General features: G+C 43.0%; 2 protein-coding genes across 3 annotated transcripts in view; one reads left to right on the forward strand and one right to left on the reverse strand.

The window, feature by feature from the left end:
• Positions 1 to 21,099, forward strand: part of IL2RA (interleukin 2 receptor subunit alpha) — a 56,778-nt gene that overhangs the window by 24,507 nt on the left and 11,172 nt on the right. For both annotated transcript variants that reach the window (XM_019460877.2, XM_019460876.2), the window contains exons 2-4: positions 14,140 to 14,331; positions 17,086 to 17,196; positions 19,635 to 19,850. In XM_019460877.2, coding sequence (XP_019316422.2) covers positions 14,140 to 14,331; positions 17,086 to 17,196; positions 19,635 to 19,850 — 519 coding nt within the window. The remainder of the gene's footprint in view (positions 1 to 14,139; positions 14,332 to 17,085; positions 17,197 to 19,634; positions 19,851 to 21,099) is intronic.
• Positions 19,603 to 21,099, reverse strand: part of FBH1 (F-box DNA helicase 1) — a 183,398-nt gene continuing 181,901 nt past the window's right edge. Inside the window, exon 24 of the transcript XR_002083248.2 lies at positions 19,603 to 19,656. The gene's annotated coding sequence lies outside the window, so the exon portion shown is untranslated. The remainder of the gene's footprint in view (positions 19,657 to 21,099) is intronic.

Consider the following 21,099-nt stretch of genomic DNA (forward strand, 5'->3'; position numbering starts at 1 on the left):
TAAATAAATAATCTGCCATACCTGAATCTTGGAACAAGTTCTAATCCTATGCCATTTCAAATGCAGAGGATGTGATGTTCTAGAAGCTGAGAAACGTAACTAATATTCAGTACATAATAACCTAGCACAGAGGTTCTCAAAGTATACAGTCCACAGGCATTTCTTGAAATTGAACAGTAAGTCTGTCACTTCAAGGAAAACAACTCATAGTACTTATTGTGATAAATTTGGAGATTTGATAGTGACATATGATAAATTTTGATAAAACAAATTTGAGCAAAATTAGAATTTTATAAAACTTATGTCACCACTGTGACCTTGACCACTTTCCAAAACTCAAAGATTTTTCTAATGAGATCAGAGGTGAGATTAACAAATCTAATTTGTTATTGCATAATGAATGTTTCGATATTTACAAGATCTGTATAACTTCGTGACCCATTTTTTCCCAAATGACATGCATGGTATTACAACATCAGGTAGGGACACAAAATCCATTCAAAGTTTAAGACAGACCCATGGATTTTAATCTAACAGATCACTGATCTGCTACTAACAAAGAAGAAACTACGCCCCCATTGAGTTAATAACAAAGAATATCCACAATTATCTGAAAAGGCTATTAAAATGCTTTTCTGTTTTCTAACAGTAAGAGGCTGGGCTTTTCTTCATATACTTCAATTAAACAACATATTGCAGTAGCTTGAATGCAGAAACAAGTGTGAGAATCCACCTTGCATTAAGCCAGACATTTAAAAAGTTTGCAAAAGTGGGGCGCCTGGGTGGCTCAGTCTATTAAGCGTCTAACTTCAGCTCAGGTCATGATCTTGCGGTTCGTGGGTTCAAGCCCCGCTTCGACTCTGTGCTGACAGCTCAGAGCCTGGAGCCTGCTTCAGATTCTGTGTCTCCCTCTCTCTCTGCCCCTCCCCCGTTTGTGCTCTTTCTCTCTCAAAAATAAATAAATAAACTTAAAAAAAAAGTTTGCAAAAATGTAAAACAATACCACTGTTCTCACTGCTTTTTGATGTTGTTTTGGAAAATGTAGTCATTTTTCATAAAAAATTATTTGTTGGTGTAATATTGTTATTTTAAAATGAATTAATAGATATGCGTTTTTAAACTAGTGCAGTTTTAATTTCTAACATGGTAAATAACGATTGATACAATCCACAAAAACAAAAGATTCTGGGAGTCCTCCATAATTAAAAAAAAATTTTTTTTTAATGTTTATTTATTTTTGAGCTAGAGAGACAGAACGTGGCGGGGGGGGGGGGGGGGTTGCAGAGAGAGAGGGAGACACAGAATCCGAAGCAGGCTCCAGGCTCTGAGCTGTCAGCACACAGCCCGACATGCGGCTCGAACTCACGAACTGTGAGATCGTGACCTGAGCCACCCAGGCACCCCCCGTCAATAAATTTTAAAAGTGAAAGGGGTCCCAATACAAAACGGTGTGAGGATCTCTGCCCTGGTCATACTGGATGCTTGAACATCAAAATACTCCCAAGCTCATTGGGAAGCATCTGCGGACTCAAACCTCTCAAACGACCTCTCCAAATTCATTACCCCAGCCCCTCCCGAACATCAGCAACTAGAGCACGCCTCGCTTTATCATGCTTCACTTTATTCTGCTTCCCAGATACTCTTTGCACAGACTGAAGGTCTGCAGTGACCCTGAGCTGATAGAGTCTGTGCGTGCCATCTTCCAACAGCATTTGCTCACTTTGTGTCTATAGGTCATCGTTTGGTAATTCTCACAAAATTTCAAAGTTTTTCGTTATGGGTGTTATGGTGATCTGTGGTGGTTACAAGTTGCTGAAAGCTCAGATGATGGTTAACGTTTCTTAGCAATAAAGTATTTTTAATTAAGGTATGTATGTTTTAATTTATTTCTTTAAGTTTTTATTGAAATTCCAGCTAGTTAACACACCGTGTTGCATTAGTTTCGTGATATAGTGATTCAACACTTCGATACATCAGCCGGTGCTCATCACGACAGAGCATCCTTAATGCCCATCATCTATCTTACCCATCCCCCATCCCCTCCCCTCTGGCAACCATCAGTCTGTTCTTTATAGTTAAGAGTTTTTTCTTGGTCAGTCTCTCTCTTTTTCTCCCTTTGATCATTTGTTTTCTTAAATTCCACATGTGAGTGAGCTCATGTGGTATTTGTCTTTCTCTGACTGACTTGTTTCACTTAATATTATACTCTGTAGCTCCATTCATGTCATTGCAAATGGCAAAATTTCATTCTTCTTTATAGCTGAGTAATATTCTGTGTGTGTGTGTGTGTGTGTGTGTGTGTGTGCGCGCGCATCACATCTTTATCCATTCATTAATTGATGGACAGTCGGCTGTGTCCATATCATGGCTATTGTAGATAATGCTGCTATAAACACAGGGGTTGTAGATTATTTTTTATATTTATTTATTTATTTATTTATTTATTTATTTATGTTTATTATTTTTGAAAGAGAGAGAGACAGAGAGCAAGCAGGGAAGGGGCAGAGAGAGAGACACACAGAATCGGAAGCAGGCTCCAGGCTCCGAGCTGTCAGCACAGAGCCCGATGCAGGGCTCGAACTCACAGACTGCAAGATCATGACCTGAGCTGTAGTCGGCCACCCAACCGACTGAGCCACCCAGGCGCCCCTATTTTTTTAGACATAATGCTATCTCACACTTAATAGACTAAGGAATAGTGTAAACAACTTTTTTGGAGATCAAAAGTCTCATTGGACTTGCTTTATTGCCAAATTTATTGCACCGCTTTATTGCAGTGGCCTGGAACCGAACCTGTAGTATCTTCTGCTTATGCCTGTAAAGCGTTAGTACCTGGAAGGCAGGGACTCCAGACCCCTCCGGGATCCTACACTGGCATCTCTTCACATTGGTCCCTGACCTGCTATCCTGCTTCTTCAGTATTTTGGGTCTCACTCCTGCACAGAAACCAACTGCATTGCCCTCTGAGCTTTCATGGCGATCTCATGACCCCGAAGACCTTCTCTCTACACATTCCTGTTCTCTTCATCCTTGCTTCTTCCTGACACCTTTAAGCGTGCTATTTGATAGCATTTTCTGAAAGTAAAAGTGAGATATATTTTTTTTTTTTGACAACAGAAATGAGGGCAGCAATACTAGGCTTTCTTGTGATTCCTGTCCCACCACCTTGAGCTGGGTGGTTTGGACAATTTACTGAAGCCCTTGGACCCTCAGTCTCCTGCTGTGTAAAGTGGGGATGACAGTATCTACCGTTCAGGGTTGTAGTGAGCTTTAAAGGTAGTCTATACAAAGAAGCAGCACACAGGCAGGGCTCAGATATCCTAGTTAGTAGTATATAAATAGCCCAAAATGGAGGACCTGAGCTCTCTGACTTCTTCAAAGATAATGATCTGAATTAAACCACAACATTTTGCAAACACTTCCCAGTGACCCAGATAGTTTAGATGTAGGTCTACCACTCAGCAAGAGAGAACCTTCCACCACTGGGTAGAAAGCACACGCGCTCCTTGAAGATTATGATTTTCTGTGTTGGGAAAGCACTGGCCTAGGAATCGGGGGTCCCGCTCTATTCCCAGGCTTGCCAAAACTTGAGGAATGACACACGGCCTCCGTTTCCTTATCTACAAAATGTGCGGATGGACCTAAATAATCTTTAGGGTCTCTCTCAGCTCTCAGACCCTAGGATCTTATTAAGAGGAATATCCAACATGCCCTATGGTATTTTATTTTGCACCAAAACACTTGCTTTTTTTTTTTAAGTTTATTTACTTATTTATTTTGAGAGAGAGAGAGTTGGGGGAGGGGCAAGGGTGGGGTATAGGCTCTGCACCGACAGCAGAAAGCCCAACACGGGGCTCGAACTCACGAAATGTGAGATCATGACCTGAGCTGAAGTCGGATGCTCAACCAACGAAGCCACCCAGGTGCCCCAACACTTGCTTTCTGGAAGGGCCAAACTGCTGGTTCGGTCTGCCAAGGAAGTTGGAGACTATCTTTGACGTTAGACATAACTTTGGGGTTTCTCTTAGATGTGACGTAGAAGATGAACAGCTTTAGGTCAAGAACCGGATTATTTCTTCATCAGGTGCCCCAAGCTCTTGATGCCCTCCTGTGTCCTTTATGTGAGCTTAATAAATCACCTAGAAGTTTCTGTACTTAATCATCTCCATTGTTCTGGAGATTGTTCTGCCATTCATCTCCAGTGTCTACTATATAGAGGGAGAAAAGGAAGGCACAGAGATGAAGCCATCTACTCAGTGCTGGCTGGGTTGTGGGTAAACGTAACTTGACCTTGATTCGCCCACGGAGCAAAGAACCTTATTTCAGCCTCTGTCCACATCCTTTAGAGTCTTCTTTATTTTCCTTTGTCTTTCATGTTGTTCACAGGGGCCGCAAAGGCCAGAAGGGTTCTCTTTCATTTTGAACAACATCAGAGAAGAAAAACAAATCACCTAGCCCACAACCGTTTTTCACTCACCCACCTTCCCTCCCGCTGAGTAAGTTTTTACTGCACCGTCTTAGATACTGAGTAAGGCGCCTGGAAACAAAGTGCTTTGTAAACAGGTTCACGTTCACTGGCCCCCGAGCCTGCTCCCTGTCCACCTGGGCGGGGGTGGGGCGGATGGAGAGGGAGATGTGGCAGCCCCTGCCTCTCCCAGTGTGATTGTGACACCAGCAGCATCCGGCAGCTTGTCAGAAACCAGAAATTGTCTTAGCCTCCACATTTGTCCTATTGAATCCAAATGTACATTAAAAAAATTTTTTTTAATGTTTTTATTTATTTTTGAGACAGAGAGAGACAGAGCATGAGCAGGGGAGGGACAGAGAGAGAGGGAAGACACAGAATCCAAAGCAGGCTCCAGGCTCTGAGCTGTCAGCACAAGAGCCTGACGTGGGGCTCAAACTCACAGACTGCGAGATCATGACCTGAGCTGAAGGCGGACACTTAACCAACTCAGCCACCCAGGCTCCCCCAAATGTACATTTTAATAAGACCCCCAGGTGACTTTTATGCTCATTCATCGTGGGGAACCACACCCACGGAGAACACAAGCACAGTCCCACTCTTTGTAGAGAATCCACCTTAGACATCACTCTGTTGGATCCAATGACTGACTGCCCTCCAACTATTAGTATTTCTGGTTCACTCACGGACACAAAAATATCAGTGGGGAACTCAGTTTAGTTCTATTCTCCTTTCAAAAACAAAAGGGTAAAAGATAAAAGAGCAGCTTCATATTGGGGGAGTGGAGTTGAGGGCATGTGGAGAAACAAGAAAAAGGGGCCTGAGCCACCCAGGACCCTTTCCCATCTTTTATTTGGAACCCAAGCAAGTGGAGGCTGCACATAGGTCCTCCTAAGTACAGTGGTGGGTAGTTGATGGTACAGACATAGTATTTGAGAGAACAGATGCCTGGGACACAGAAAAGCTGGTCTGAACTCCCAAATCATCACTGGGTGTCCTTGGTTGTCATTCTTGCTCTCCATGACTCGAGAACGACCAATGCCTAATCTTTCCCTACCTAGCAGGGACATGGTTGCAATGGGGAAGCTGAGCCTCCAGCATTCATTGGAAAGAAAACAAGAACCAGACAAAACCACAGTGAAAAGAGAAGAGGGTCCTAGGGCTCCTCATCCTTACCCACCCTTCTCCCCAGAACTGTCTGGTGATATGGTCCAGAGGGAGGTGGCTCTCAGTCACTGTCACTCAAGAAGAAGAAGCCAAAAGCACCCAATGGGTGTTGTACTTCAGCTCAGTAGGGAATTCCTGGAGGCAACAAATTGTACAAACATCCCAAGGGAAGACGCCCCCTGATACCATTTCAGGGACAGTGATGGAGGCAAAGTGTGAGAAGTGAGCCGATCACGTGGGATCCCTTCTGTGTCTTTCAAATTAGCATTCTAGCGAAACTCCAAAACCAGACTTGAAACCCTTGCAATGTCACAAGAGCTCAGTTTAACTCCCTCTCAGTGCACGCCAAAGCCCTTGGGATTTTCTGGATTAATAATAGGCGCTGTCTGTCTCCTTTCCCCTCTCTTACATCAAAAGTACAAGAGCTACAAGACAAGGCCACACAAATGCCCCTCTGAGCCTACTACAGCGGGTCACCCATCCTGGGAGCCCCATCTTCCGAGCTCGGAGCATTTACCCCCATCCCCCAACACCAAGTTCCTCCCCTTCACAGAAAGAGGACACTTTACTCTCTGAAGAGAAAATGACATCTAAATCCAGAATTGTACCCATACTGAAAAAATTACAGAGAGGAAAGTATTTCCCTCCCTGCCTTCTAAAGAAAATTCTCTTTGCCTCCTGAGCTTCCAGACCCATGGGTAGAACTGAGAGCATAGAACAATTTCTGTTAGAAAGTCACAGCCCTTGGCAGAAGCAAGAAATGGATCTGAAAAGAAGTACAAGACTTGAAATAGAGAAAAGCCCCTGTAGGCCGAATTCCAAGAAAGAATATTCAGAATTTTTAAGGTGTAAAACTAGGGAATGAATGGGGCTGTTAGGCTATGTGGGAAGAAATTTTGTAAGTGATAATATAGGGGGAAAGTATTGAAAGAGATTTTGCTGAGCCATATAAAGTGGAATTCTCCTTGGGAATGCAAACTGGTACAGCCACTCTGGAGAACAGTATGGAGGTTTTTCAAAAAATTAAAAATAGAACTACCTTACGACCCAGCAATTGCACTACTAGGCATTAATCCAACGGATACAGGTGTGCTGTTTCAAAGGGGCACATGCACCCCAATGTTTATAGTAGCACTATCAATAGTAGCCAAAGTATGGAAAGAGCCCAAATGTCTATCGATGGATGAATGGATAAAGAAGATGTGGCATATATATACAATGGAGTATTACTCGGCAATCGCAAAGAATGATTCTTGCCGTTTGCAACTACGTGGATGGAACTAGAGGGTATTATGCTAAGTGAAATTAGTCAGAGAAAGACATATATATGACTTCACTCCTATGAGGACTTTAAGACACAAAACAGATGAACACAAGGGAAGGGAAGAAAAAATAATATAAAAACAGGGAGGGGGACAAAACAGAAGAGACTCTTAAATATGGAGAATAAACAGAGGGTTACTGGAGGGCTAACGGGAGGGGGGATGGGCTAAATGGGGAAGGGGCGTTAAGGAATCTGCTCCTGAAATCATCGTTGCACTATATGCTAACTAACTTGGATGTAAATTTAAAAAATAAATTAAACAAAAGTTAAAAAAAAATAAAGTGGAATTCTCCTTCCTTACTCCGGTGCAAAACTTGAGAATAGACAAAGTGTTTTTGATTCTTCTTTTTGTTAGATGTTATACTGCTGGGTTTTAAAAATTTTTATATATATGTATATTTTTTATGATACCTAGGGAGGCTAAAAATATCACAGATTTACTCCGGTTACCTTAAAAGGAAGGGATCTTTGAGGGTTACATCCCCCACACTCTCCTACCTCGCACTTTCTTCAGATGATATTTGGAACAGCCTTGGCAAGACATTCCAGGGAAAAGGATCCTAGCCAGGCTCTTTACTGGTTCTTGGCTACAGTTCAGAGAAGTTTCAGTGTTTCTAAATTCCAGGAAAGATGCTTTTATGAAAATGAAGTCTGTGGGAGAAAGAAGTTGTGGAACTCCCCTTGTCCCCACATGATAGATGTCCTCAGATGTTCAGGCTAAGCTGTGATGACTCTGGGAATTTCCATGGTCTTATCTAGAAAAGCATATTGTCATGCAATTAAACAGTTTTCAAGGACACAATGTTGCTTCAAAGGTAATTTGTTTGCCTTGAAAAAAAATTGAAGTGTTTAGAGATGTTCTTGGTTCATGATTGAGTCATTAGATTCCAAACGCATCTGAGGTCAGTCCTTGATTATTTGTGCTTATGAATAATTATGAGAGTTGCTAAGTTTATTTTTTTTCTTTTTCTTTCTTTCTTTCTTTCTTTCTTTCTTTCTTTCTTTCTTTCTTTCTTTCGTTCTTTCTTTTTCTGATAAAACATTGAAAGCTAAGTTTATTTCTCAACTGATTTTCTCGAGGCAAAATTATAGTGAAATGCACAGTTCTTAAGTGTACCATTTAATGAGTTTTCAAATGTGTACCCCCCATATAATCAACACTTCCATCACCTGCCTGCCTTCTTTGAGCCAACCCCATGCACCACAGGCAGCCATTCCTCTGATCGCTTTCCACACGCTAGTTCTGTCTTTTCTCGAACTTTGTACAAATGGAATCCAACAGTAGGTACTATCTCGTGTCTGTCTTCTTTTGTTCAACACGATATGTTTGAGATTATTGAAAGCCTCTATAAATATTTTGTGGAAGTCTTGTGAACATACGTTTTCACTCCTCTCAGATAAATAACGTAGGAGTGGGATAGGCTGGCTCATAGGGTAGGTAACTTCGCTAAAAACAACAATAACAACAACAACAAGAACCCATCGGCTTCCCAAGGAATGGTATCGTTTTGCACTCGCTTCAGTACTGTGAGAGAGTTCCAGTAGCTCTACCTCCTCTCCAACTTCTGCTGTCATCAGTCTTATCTATATCGCCCGTTCTAATGGAATACTTCGAGGTGGTTTTCAATTTGCGTTTTCCTGATGCCTAATGATGTTGAGTATGCTGATGGACAGTCACCCGTCTTCTTTGGAGAATGACTGTTCCAGTCTTTGCCCATATTTTATTGCGTTGTTTGCCTTTTAGTATTGATTCGTCGTTCTTTATATAATGTGGACACAAGTGTTTTTGTCTGATGTATGTGTTGCAAACATTTGCTCCCAGTCTATTGCTTATTTTTAAAATTTCTTAATGTCTTGGGGATGAGAATAAATTTTTAATTTATTTTTCTTGAATGGCTGGTGCGCTTGGGGTCCTCTCTAGGAAATCTTGGCCTATCCCTAACTTGCAAAGCTATTTGCCTTCATTTTCTCTTAGAAGCTTAAGAGTTTTGGAGGCACCTGCATGGCTCAGTCAGTTAAGCGACCGACTGGCTAGGTCATGATCTCGCAGCTCTTGGGTTTGAGCCCTGCGTCAGGCTCTGTGCTGATGGCTTGGAGCCTAGATCCTGTTTCTGATTCTCTGTCTCCCTCTCTGCCCTTCCCCTGCTCGTGCTCTGTCTCTCTCTGTTTCAAAAATAAACACTAAAATTTTTTTTCTTAAAAAAGCTTACAAGTTTTGACTTTTATATGTACACCTATTATGGACAAATTGAGGGTATGGATCTCCTATGTTTAGATGCATAATAAAATTAATTTTTATATGTGGAGTAAGGTTCTTTTCCCCCCCATAAATTTATCCATTTGTTCCAGGACATTTGTTGAGAAAATTTTCATGCCCTCATTGAACTACCACGGCATATCCATAAAACAATCGACTGAATGTACATGTGTGAGTCTATCGTTGGACTTTCTTTCTGTTCTATTACTCTACTTGTCTATCCTTTTTGTAAAAAATTTTTAATGTTTATTAGTTGAGAGAGAGAGAGAGAGAGAACAAGCAGGGAGGGGCAGAGAGAGGGAGACACAGAATCCCAAGCAGGCTCCAGCTTCCGAGCTCTCAGCACAGAGCCTGACTCCGGGCTCCAACTCACGAGCTGTGAGATCATGACCTGAGCTGAAGTCAGACGCTTAGCCCACTGAGCCACCCAGGCTTCCCAACTACTTGTCTATCCTTTTACCAATATGTACTGTCTTGGTTCCTGCATCCCTATAGAAAATCTTGGTATCAGATGATGTGAATTCTCCAAGTTTGTACATTCTTTTTAAGATTGTCTTAGAAATTCTAGGTCTGTTGTGTTTCCAAAGAGGTTTTAGAATCAACTTGCCCAATTTCTACCAAAAAGCATGTTGGATTTTTTTTTTCAATTGTAACTACATTGAATGTGTTGCAAAATTTAAGGTAAAATGACATCGTTTTTTAAAAAATAAATCTTCCAATTCACAAACATTGTACATTTCTCCTTTACATAGTTCTTTAATTTATATTGGTGATGTTTCAGAGTTTCCAGGCCAAAAGCCTTGCAAGTTGTTGGTAAATTTATTCATGAGTGTTTTACGAGTTTTGATACTATCATAAATGAAATTGTTTTTAAATTTTTTAATTTTGTAATTGGTTGCTTCTGGCATACAGAACTAACCACAAGTTAGTTATATGATTTTTGTATATTGAGACTGCTAAATTTACTAAGTTCTAGTAGTTATTTTGCAGATTTCTTAGTACTTTTATGTAAGCAATCAAGTAATCTGTGAATATCAGTTCTTATTTTGAAATCTACCTTCTGATGTTAATGTAGCCACCCCAGCTTTCTTATGCATACTCTGCATAATATCTTTTTATATTTTTTAATTTCAACCTATCATTGTCTTTGTATTTAAAGTATGTTCTCTTGTAGACGGCACAGAGTTGGGGTCCTGCTGTTTTATCCAGTCTCAAAGTTTCCATCTTTTAATTTTATGTGTTTGATGTATGTTTCGTATAATTACTCATGTGGTTGGCTTTAAGTCTGCCCTCTTGTCTGTTTCCCAGGTGTTTCATTTGGTTTTGTATTCCTGTTCTCCCTTTTCTCTCTTAATTTTGGCTAACAAAATAAGTATTTTAATACTCTATGTCTCTTATTGCCATTTTTAGCTATGCTCTTTGTATTATTATTTGGCAGTTTCTCTAAGCTTTCTAGCATGCATCCTTAACTTATCACGATCCCCTTAGACTTTAATATTGTATCATTCCATATTATAAGAACTTTATGATAGAAACATTCCACTTTTCTATCCCAACCTTTATACTGTAGTTGTTATATATTTTACATTTATATCTATAATAAAACTCACCATACATGATTTTTTTTATTTTAAACAGTTTTCTTTCAAAGAAATTAAAAGCTGATCCTTCCACTTATGTAAATATTTACCAGCACTCTTCATTATTTCCTGTAGATCTGTATTTCGTTATAGCCTGAAGAACTTCCTTCAGCATTATCTTTCATAACGCAGGTGTGCTGGTAACAAATTCTCTAGGCTTTCTTTTATCTGAAAATATATTAATTTCATCCTCATTTTTGAAAGATATGTTTTCTAGGTAGAATTCCAGACTTACAGGCTTTTTTTCTTTTTACAACCTTAAACCTATTCTACCCTTATTTTCTGACTTGCATTGTTTCTGCTGAAAAGTCCGTCGTTACTCACTATTGTTCCCTGTATGTCACATGTCCTTTTTCTCTGACTATTTTTCTGATTTTCTCATTATTTTTGGTTTTCAGCAGTGTCGCTATGATGTACCTAGGTGTGGTTTTCTTTATATTTATGCTGCTTGGAGTTAACTGCTTACATTTCTAACTGCATCTTAGAAATGTAAGTCAATGTTTGTCATCAAATTTCAGACCTTTTTTGGCCATTATTTCTTCAAATACTTTTTCAGCTCCATTCTTGTTCTCCTATTGCTTTTGGGTCTTCAGTTAAATATGATAGACTGGGGTGCCTGGGTGGCTCAGTCAGTTAAGTGTCCCACTCTTAATTTCGGGTCAGGTCATGATCTCACGGTTTGTGAGCTCAAGCCATGCATCAGACCCTGTGCTGACAGTGCAGAGTCTGCTTGGGATTCTCTGTCTTTCCCTCTCTCTCTCTGCCCCTCTCCTGCTTCTCTCTTTTTCTCAAAGAAAAAAAAAAGCTTTAAAAAATATGATAAGCTATCTGATATTATCCCATAGATCACTGAAGGTCTATTCAAATTTTTGTTTGAAATTTTTTCTCTGTGCTCATCAGTTTGGATAATTTCTATTTGATTTGTCTTCAAGGTGTGGCTAAGCTCATTTCAGATATTGTAATTTTTAGTTCTAGAATTTTTATTTGGTTCTTTTTTTTTATAGTTTTGTTTTACCTTCTGAGATATCCTATTGATTCACTCATTATTATCATGTTTCCTTAGAATTAGTAGCTGACAATTTTTTTCTTAAAGGGCCAGAGAGTGAATATTTTCAGCTAGTAGGCCATGTAGTCTCTGTTGCAACCACTCAACTCTGCCATTATAGCACAAAAGCAGCCACAGACAAAATGTAAATGAACGGGTGTGGCTTTGTTCCTCTAAAACTTTCCTTATAAAAATAAATGACAGTCAATTGTCTGCTAATTCCCAAATCTGGGTCATTTTAGACTCTGTTTCAATTTACTCCTTTTTTAAAGTTTATTTATTTGGGAGAGAGTGGGGGAGAGAGTGGGGGAGGGGTAGAGAGAGAGGGAGAAAGAGGATCCCAAGCAGGCTCCACACTGTCACTGTAGAGTCTGACGTGGGGCTTGATCTCATGAACCATGAGATTATGACCTAAGCCGAAATCAAGAGTTGGATGCTTAACAGACTGAGCCACCCAGATGCTCCCTCAATTGACTCCTTTTTTTTTTTTTCAAATGGGTCACTTTTTCCTATTTCTTCACATGTCCAGATACATCTTGAGTTAATTTCTGGAAAGGACCTAAGGTCTGTGTCTAGTTCCATTTCTTTGCATGTGGATGTCCTGTTGTCCCACCACCATGTATTGACAAGACTTCTGGTTCCATGGTATTGCTTTGGCTCTTCTGTCAAAGATCGGGTGACATCAAATGTGGGTCTATTTCTGGACTCTCTATTCTGTTACATCGGTCTATTTATTTATTCTTTCACCAATACCGCCTTGTTCTGATTACTGTAGCTTGATAGTAAATCTTGAAGTCAGGTAGTTTCAGTCGTCCCTTTTTGTTCTTCTCCTTCAATATTGTGTCGGCTATTCTGGGTTGTTTTGTCACTCCATATAAACTTTAGAATCAGCACTGATGTCCACAAAATAAGTTGCTGGGGGGCGTGGTTTGGGGATTGCCTTAGATAAATAAAAGCAATGAAGCTGTATAGCTAGTAAGCTGGTGGAGCTGGGATCTAGAAGCCCACTTTTCCCCCTGTTCCACCATGCTACCTTTCTCGCCTTATTATCGATTATGACTACCAGTATGTATCGAGTGCATATGTTACGTGTTCCTTTTCAATCGCTCGCCCTCCGAGCCATTCAAATTGCTTCAATTTAGTCCCTTTTTGGTCAGAACTGGGGCACGCTGCCCGCACTCTCCCACTTCCTGTTATTCAGGAGATCAGGATCATCCTGGGGTTGGGATGATGAGGGTGGCCTTCAGCATGGCAAGATGCTGGGCAAAGAGTGAGAGCACAGAGAAGCTTCACTCCAACTGAGCAATTACTAAGCAGTCAGTAGAGTGTCCTTGCCAGTGCGGCAACCAGACTGGATTTGGTGCCTGTACTGGTGGACGGAGAGGCTGTGCTTTCTCACCCTTCTGTTTGCTATAAGTCTTCCTGTCCACTTTATTTATCCAGCCTGTGGCTTTTTTCCTAAAAATCGAATCTCTTGAAGTAGAACTTGTAAGATATGCAATAGAATCCTTTACCTGATTCGAGCAGTGCTTTTTTTTCCTCCCTTAATACTTGGACATTTGGCCACTATTTCAAGTGTCCTTGGTGGGAAGCCAGTGCCGATTATTGAGGGAGCTGAGAAAGGGTCAGGTCTTTGTGGTGTGAGAAGGAATCTGGTAAACTCATAGATGGGCAGATGGATAAAAATATATATATTTCCTACTTGCCAGACTTTGAGTACAGCACTTTACACATATCTCTTAAAAAGAAAAGAAAAGAAAAGAAAAGAAAAGAAAAGAAAAGGAAAAGAAAAAATGGCAAGGAGTCATTATTTATAGAAATTCTGACAATCCTTATTCCCTGAAAAGTATTTCTCACAGATACATGTTGTGCCTCAATTAAATTTACATGGCTTCCCTTCCTTCCTTTCCTCTTATAATCTGTACTCTCCTCTCTTTCTATATTTGCCCAGCACGAGGCATATTCAGAATAAAAGCTCATTCATTTCTATTCATTTAGTTCGAAACATATTGTAATTTGGAGAGGAAGTTGGTTGAAGTTACATTTTGAGCCATCTCGGATACAAAAGTTTCTACGGGACAATGGCAACGGTCTCAGTTTGTTTCTAGGAAAATGTGGGGTACCCATAAATCCTTTATTAAATAAAGTGCAGGGATGTGTGATGAAATCATGGCAAGGCTAAGTGTGTGAGCACGTGACCGGAAGGTCCTGACCTCCCAACATGCTTCCTTTTCTTTGCAGAACTGTGCGATGAAAACCCGCCAGATATCCAACACGCCACATTCAAAGCCCTCACATACAAGACGGGCACCATGTTAAATTGTGAATGTAAGAAGGGCTTCCGCAGAATAAGCAACGGGTCAGCCTTCATGCTGTGTGCAGGAAACTCGAGCCACTCCTCCTGGGAAAACAAATGCCGGTGCATAAGTACCTGTAAGTGTGCCCTTTTGTGACACCACAGGAAACAGAAGGACTACAGCTCAGAGGGGGCCAGAGCTCCAGCTTTTTGTTCACGCAGCCCTACAGATGAAAAGTGGGCAGCCCAGACTATCCAGCAACTCATTTCAGTGGTTCCTGGAAAACAGTTCACTGAACAAATATTTAAGGAGTGCCTCCCAGTTCCAAGGACTGATCTAGGCACTCGGGATCCCCAACACTCAGAGAACTTACATTTTGCGGGGAGAGAGGGAACAGACGTTATACTAATAATTACTGAACAATTTGAAAATAAATCTAGTTTGCAACGCTGTAAATGCACTTAATGCCCCTGAGCTGTACGTTAAAAATGATGAATATGGTAAGTTTTACGCTATGTATAACTTATCACAATTTTTTAAAAAGTTTTTTAAAGCTTATTTATTTATGTTGAGAAACCAAGCGTGAAAGTGGGGGAGGGGCAGAGAGAAAGAGAGAGAGAGAACCCCAGGCAGGCTCCATACTGTCAGCCCAGAGCCTGATGTGGGGCTCGAACTCATGGACCGTGAGATCATGACCTGAGCTGAAGTCAGATGCTTAACTGAATGAGCCACCCAGGCGCTCCTTGTCACAATTTTTTTAAAGCTAAAAATGAAAAAAGAAGAGTCAGAATGAGCCTATGCAAAGAATAAGAAAAATAATAACAATTTCAGTGGGCTGAATCTACCTGCCAGGCTGCATTTACTGTTTTGCATTTTGCCCCCGAAGCTCACGCCTGGTGCCGCCCACACCCTGCCTGGTGACACACGCCTATCCTGGCTCTACCTGCAGCGACACGGCCACGTGAGCACCTAACTAGTCCCCGCGATGCCTCTGCCCCTCTCCTTCAGTGCCCTTCCCTGCAGCCCTAAGGAAGAGGCTCTGGGTAGAAAAGCAGAGGCAGTGGGCGAGGCCTTTCCTCCCCCGATGAGAGTAAAAAGGGAAGAGAAGCCCATGTCACTGTCTTATCTATTACCCACATATTCACTGTGGCCACCACGGGGTCTTCCGGGCATGTCTTCTGAGGTCAAATATACGGTCAGGCAGAAAGCATCACCGGTCCCGGGCCTTCCAGCCCAGCGTCAGGGCATTCCAAAACACGAAGAGTATTCCCCCCAAAGACCCCACTACCCCCAAAAGGTTGCTGCCTCTTGTTCAGTCTCACAAGCCCCTTGCTGGGCTGGGGGAGCAGGATTAACAACCCACAGGCGGGTCAGGCTGGTGTGTGAGCAAGGCCCCAAATCTGCACTAGGAAAGCAGAGAGGAGGAGGAAGTTGCTCTCCTCGAATGTCTTTATCTCTGGACTTCAAAACCTGGCTTGAGAGCCTCGTGGCCCTCAATGCCCGCAGTGACTGGAACCAGCTGTGCACTAAGGGTCCCAAACCTCATCGTTGCTGTTGAGGGTGAACAGAGAAGGCAGGGCCACTCGCTGGGAGATGGTGGCCGGTCACCTCCCCAGAGTGGAGTTCGGAGGGAATGACCCCCAAGGGGCTTTCTAAGCCTGAGTTGGTCTAATACCATAGTTTTGCTACTGAACATTTGTTCTCAACTGAATCCTGAAAGCTCTCACGAGACCAATTTCTCTACGAGGTCTTTTATGCACTCTGTGATAACAGAACATGGTGAAAACTGGTGGGTCTGTTTGTCCTTTAAAATTTTTTTTTAAGTTTATTTATTTATTTTGAGAGAGAGAGAGAGAGAGAGAGAGAGAGAGAGAGAGAGAGAGAGAGAATCCCAAGCAGGCTCTACACCCAGAGTGGAACAGGACTTGGGTCTCGATCTTACAACCCTGGAATCATGACCTGAGCGAAAATCAAGAATCAGACACTCAGCCACCTGAGCCACCCAGGCACCCTCTGTCCTTTTGTTTCTTACCCCTGGAGATGGTGTCCGTGAGCCACAGTGCATTCTGTTTCAGCTATACCACGCGTGGACTGCACAGTCTGAGAGCACTGCTCTGCTGTTCCCAGCACACCCTCCACAGACCTCCGGCTAGAACCCTGACCCCCCACCCCCTTCACAGCAGTGCCTATGCTCAACTCCTTTGCCAAAACCTTCACGATGGAGACAAGTGTGGTAGGAGGCTCCTCTCCTCCTTGCTTTAAGATTGTATCCCTTTAACTTCAAAAAAAAATTTTTTAATGTTTATTTACTTTTGAGAGAGAGACAGAGTACAAGTGGGGGAGAGCAGAGACAGAAACACAGAATCCGAAGCAGGCTCCAGGCTCCAAGACATCAGCACAGAGCCCCATGTGGGGCTCAAACTCATGAACCGTGAGGTCACGACCTAAGCCGAAGTTGGAGGCTTAACCTACTGAGCCACCCAGGAGCCCCGCCCCCCCTGCTTTTTTTTTTTTTTTTAAGTTTTTCATCCCTTTAACTTTTAAATGAGCTGCTTTAGGAAGACAAGGGAGTCAGCCCACAGGTTGGCAGATGGATGGCAGAATGGACTCCCCTTTGGGGAGACACACAAACCCCAGAAATCTACCAGTTCTTTCAGAAACATGTTGTAGGGCACTGCCGTCATGCATGGGGATACTGACAGGCCAATGCTGAAAGCACCCCAAGGGCAGGGCAGGGTGTGGCTTCTCTTTGTAACCCCCACACCCCAATACTGCTGGGCATGTTGCAGGCAGTGGAAAGGCACTCTTCTTGAGTAAATGAACACACAAGAATGTTTTCTATTTTAAGCATTTGTGAAGTGATTTGCTTCATTCTATCCATGTTCTCTAGCCCCAAGGGCCACAGATGGACAAGTTATCCCTAAACCTGAAGAACAGAAGGGAAAAAGCCCCATGGGAATGCAGAGCCAAATGCAGCCCACGGACCAAGTTAACCTTCCAGGTAAGAAGTGCATCTGAGTGGCTATCCGGCTGACTCCCAGGAGCCAACTCTTCTCTTATTGTGTGTTCCCCAAAGGAGGGAAGTCTGTCCCACTACCCTCTTCTTTAAGGATATCAGGTAAACAAGAACTGTTGTATCGTGTTTGCAGGTGGTAGTGCTGCTCAGCATTTCAAGCCAACTTGGGCTCTGGGCTTCCTCCTGGTTTGGGAGCTGGCTGAATAGAGTTCAACTCAATTCAGTTCAATTCAATTCAATTCAATTCAACCCAATTCAGTTCAGTTCAATTCAATTCAATTCAGTTCAATTCAATTCAACTCAATTCAGTTCAGTTCAACTCAATTCAGTTCAGTTCAATTCAATTCAGTTCAGTTCAATTCAATTCAATTCAACTCAATTCAGTTCAGTTCAACTCAATTCAGTTCAGTTCAGTTCAACTCAATTCAGTTCAGTTCAATTCAATTCAGTTCAGTTCAATTCAATTCAATTCAACTCAACTCAATTCAGTTCAGCTCAGCTCAGTTCAATTCAATTCAATTCAGTTCAATTCAATTCAATTGAACTCAATTCAAAAAGCATGTGTTGGGACTAACTGTGCCCAGCGCTGCCAACAGAAGATACCAATGTGAGTACACAACCCTCTGTGCCCTCAAGGAAACGCTCTGCATTTTCCCTTTAAGACAATGAACCACACTGGTGAGTACTGAAGCTGCAGGCACCTCCTGGCTAATGGGCCAGGTCTGAGTGGGCACCATGACTAACTACCCAGTTGCTCCTGCAACTCTAAAATGAATCATGTTGCACTCCGGTTGTTATGTCAGGAAGAAATAGAGCCCGTTAGGAAAGCCTGACTTGTGGAGGACCCACTGACCTTACAAGATCCTATTGTCCTGTGCTAATTTTATAACCTTACAAAAAAGTTTATCATCTTGTATATAATTTCATTTGAACCTCATAACCCACTGAGTCAAGGAGCAGGACTATTACTTTGATTGACTGAAGAAATTAAGATACAGAGAGGTTAAAATACTCGGCTAAACCCACATCACTTAGGAGTAAGACCTCAGGTCTCCTGACTTAGACTGGAGAATCTTTCAACTGATTCCTTATTTTAAATTAATTTGAATTTATTTGCATCTTCTCTTATAAAAAAAAAAAAGACAAATCCAGGGGCGTTGTGGCAACGTGATGTTTTTATGTTGTGCGTCCAACATTGTACTGAATGGCATTTCAAAACACATTTAATTGTTTTTCTCTTTTTCCCATCTTCCCCTGCACAGTTATTGAAAGGTTTCTCAGGAGGTCAATGTTTGTTGTCCTTACTCAAGAGATAATCATTGGTTCTGGCCAAGGGCCCTTTCAAAGATCATCTTAATGGGGATGTTTCCACTTGAAAGAAATAAATGTAATTTAAACAGGTTCGGACCATTATGGATTTTATCGGCTGTAAAAGAAATTTTATTCTGAGACTAAATCACAGGTGCGGTCATGATTTGCAAGGTACTACACTAGAGCAGACCATGCAGGACAGGACCGCTCGGCTCCCCCTGGGACTTCCCTCTGGAGCAGAGGGGTTATATAGAAGATACTTTAAAAGAAATCAGACTGTGGAAGGCCTGTAAGGTCAAGGCATATGTATAGATCCACATGTCTAGGGAGAGAGGGTACATGTGGCTCCATATATGCAGATTTTGGGTGGGGTTGGGAAACCTGAGAATAAATCAGAGCAGGACATGATCACCGGGGTTGTAGACCAGTCAGGCTTGGGTTTTAGTTGGGCGAGTGGAAGGTTAGAGGGCATGAGGAATTTTCAGAGGCCTTGGCATGACTCACATAGGGCAAGCGTTAGGTATGGCTTGATCAGGCTCCATTTCTCTGAGATTCTCTCAGCCCTTCCTTCCTTCCGGCTTTGGCTTTATCTTCAGTCCTCCAGCCATGGCCCCAAGATGACCACAAGCCACAACCTGAGGATGTACCTCCTCACTTAGCAGTGGAGATCCAGGGTGGTCTGCACATTTCATTGGCCCAAATGGGCTTGAGCTTCCCCTTGTCCCTCAGCTGAGACGGCCCTTCCCACTCCTGTCCACTTATGGAAACTCTCGCCATCACCAGAAGTAATTTCTCTTTCCTCTGTGTTCCCACAGCAAGTGTCTGCTCAGCTATAATACTCAGTACATTCTGCCCTCATTGCTTTCTCACTCAACCGATCGTCCGCTCTTGCAGGAGTGACTGGGTCTGTGTGCCTTCCTGCAATGAGCTTGGCAAAGTTCCTGACACAGAGACATTCTCAATACGTATTGGTTGAATAAAAGAATGAATGAATGAACGCATGAATGAACAAAATAAAAAGAACCAAGTTCCAGTCTCTAGGAAGAGGCAACTGGGATTCACTCACCATGCCGTCGCCAACTTGCCTTGAGAATTTCCTTTTCCTCTTCCAGGTCACTGCAGGGAGCCTCCGCCCTGGGAACATGAAGATTCGAGGAGAATTTACCATTTTGTGATGGGGCAGGCAGTTCACTACCAGTGCATGCAGGGATTCAGGGCCCTGCACAGGGGTCCTGCCAAGAGTGTCTGCAAAATGATCTGTGGGAAGGCAACGTGGACACAGCCCCCGCTCCAGTGCATAAGCGAAAGGAGTGACAGCTGGTTTCCAGGTACGGTGGCCCCTTCGTGGGTCCACCACCCTGCTTTCCCATCAGGCTGGCCAGGATGGGATTCCTGACCTACCAGCCGTGTAATCTTGGGCACAGCACTTCACCTCCCTGGGCCTCTGTTTCTGCTCATTCTAGAAAGTAGACTAGATAAAGTAAGGTCTCTGTCACCTAAGGTCTCCTGTACCCTGAGCAAGGATAAATGGCAGAAATGGAAGAGGAGGGAGGACCTTGCCAGTGTCCCAGAGCACCCCAGATGCCACCGCACTGGTGATAACGCAGCCCCTTCCTAGCTGACCCTGAACTTTGACTTCTTCTTCTAAGCTGCCAACGCTTCCTCCCGTTCAAAAGGGCAGGTCCAGCCTGCCACCCATGCGTGTCTCATTTACTAGTGTATAATGTAAACTCGTTATTCGCACAGCACTCGCTGTTAGCAGGCCCCTCTCCTTCTGTAATTCCCACCTGTGCTTTGATAAAAGTGCAAACGTGCAGGGAAGGGGCTTATTCAAGCACACACATGTGCACGCACACACATGCACATGCACACTCATTCACACAGGTGTACCACCCACCTAGGTTGAGGTCTGCTAGTTTCATTCCGAAACCGTATTACTATTTTTACATGTAACCAGCCGTACATGGTTACTTACGTGTAACCAACTGTAAGTGTCACAGGTTTCTTAGCTCACCACCTGTCGGTTGGTAACCCTCCCCAGGAGTTTCCCTGGGTGAAATCTGAAACTGCCCCCATAAATGGAGCACAGGAGGGAGAGACCAAAGGAAGAGGCAGGCAAAGGCCACTGTTGGTAGGTGGCAGTTGTCACAAGCAAAGGGAACCTACGCAGGAGGCTTTTCCTGGGCGGCAGCGAGATGAAGGGATCTCCACACTCACTTGCCAGATGTTAAAAGTTTTTGAACAGGCCTTCACTGGGTTCAGTCGCGTATACCGTGCAGGTGGTCTCAACCACATCACCGTCTCAAGGCTTGCCCTTGGAGTAGCCTCTGGGAGCAGGAAAGGCAAGCGGAACCCACATCCCACTCACAGCGGAGGGGGTGAGGAGCCTCTGGGTGCCCAGGTCCAGCCCACGGGTCAGTTGGCGGTCATATCTCTTTGACGACGTCCCCGAACACCACCACTTGCCATACCCTGTGTCTTCCTCTTGGACTCTTTGGGGATGCTGTGCTTTCTTCCCGCAGTGTGAGCCACACACTGGCCAGGGTGTCTGTCACTTCCCGTGTAAAAGGACGACAA

Source organism: Panthera pardus, unplaced genomic scaffold, assembly GCF_024362965.1.
Source record: "Panthera pardus isolate Hobbes unplaced genomic scaffold, ASM2436296v1 HiC_scaffold_6, whole genome shotgun sequence".
Classification (NCBI taxonomy): Eukaryota; Metazoa; Chordata; class Mammalia; order Carnivora; family Felidae; genus Panthera; species Panthera pardus.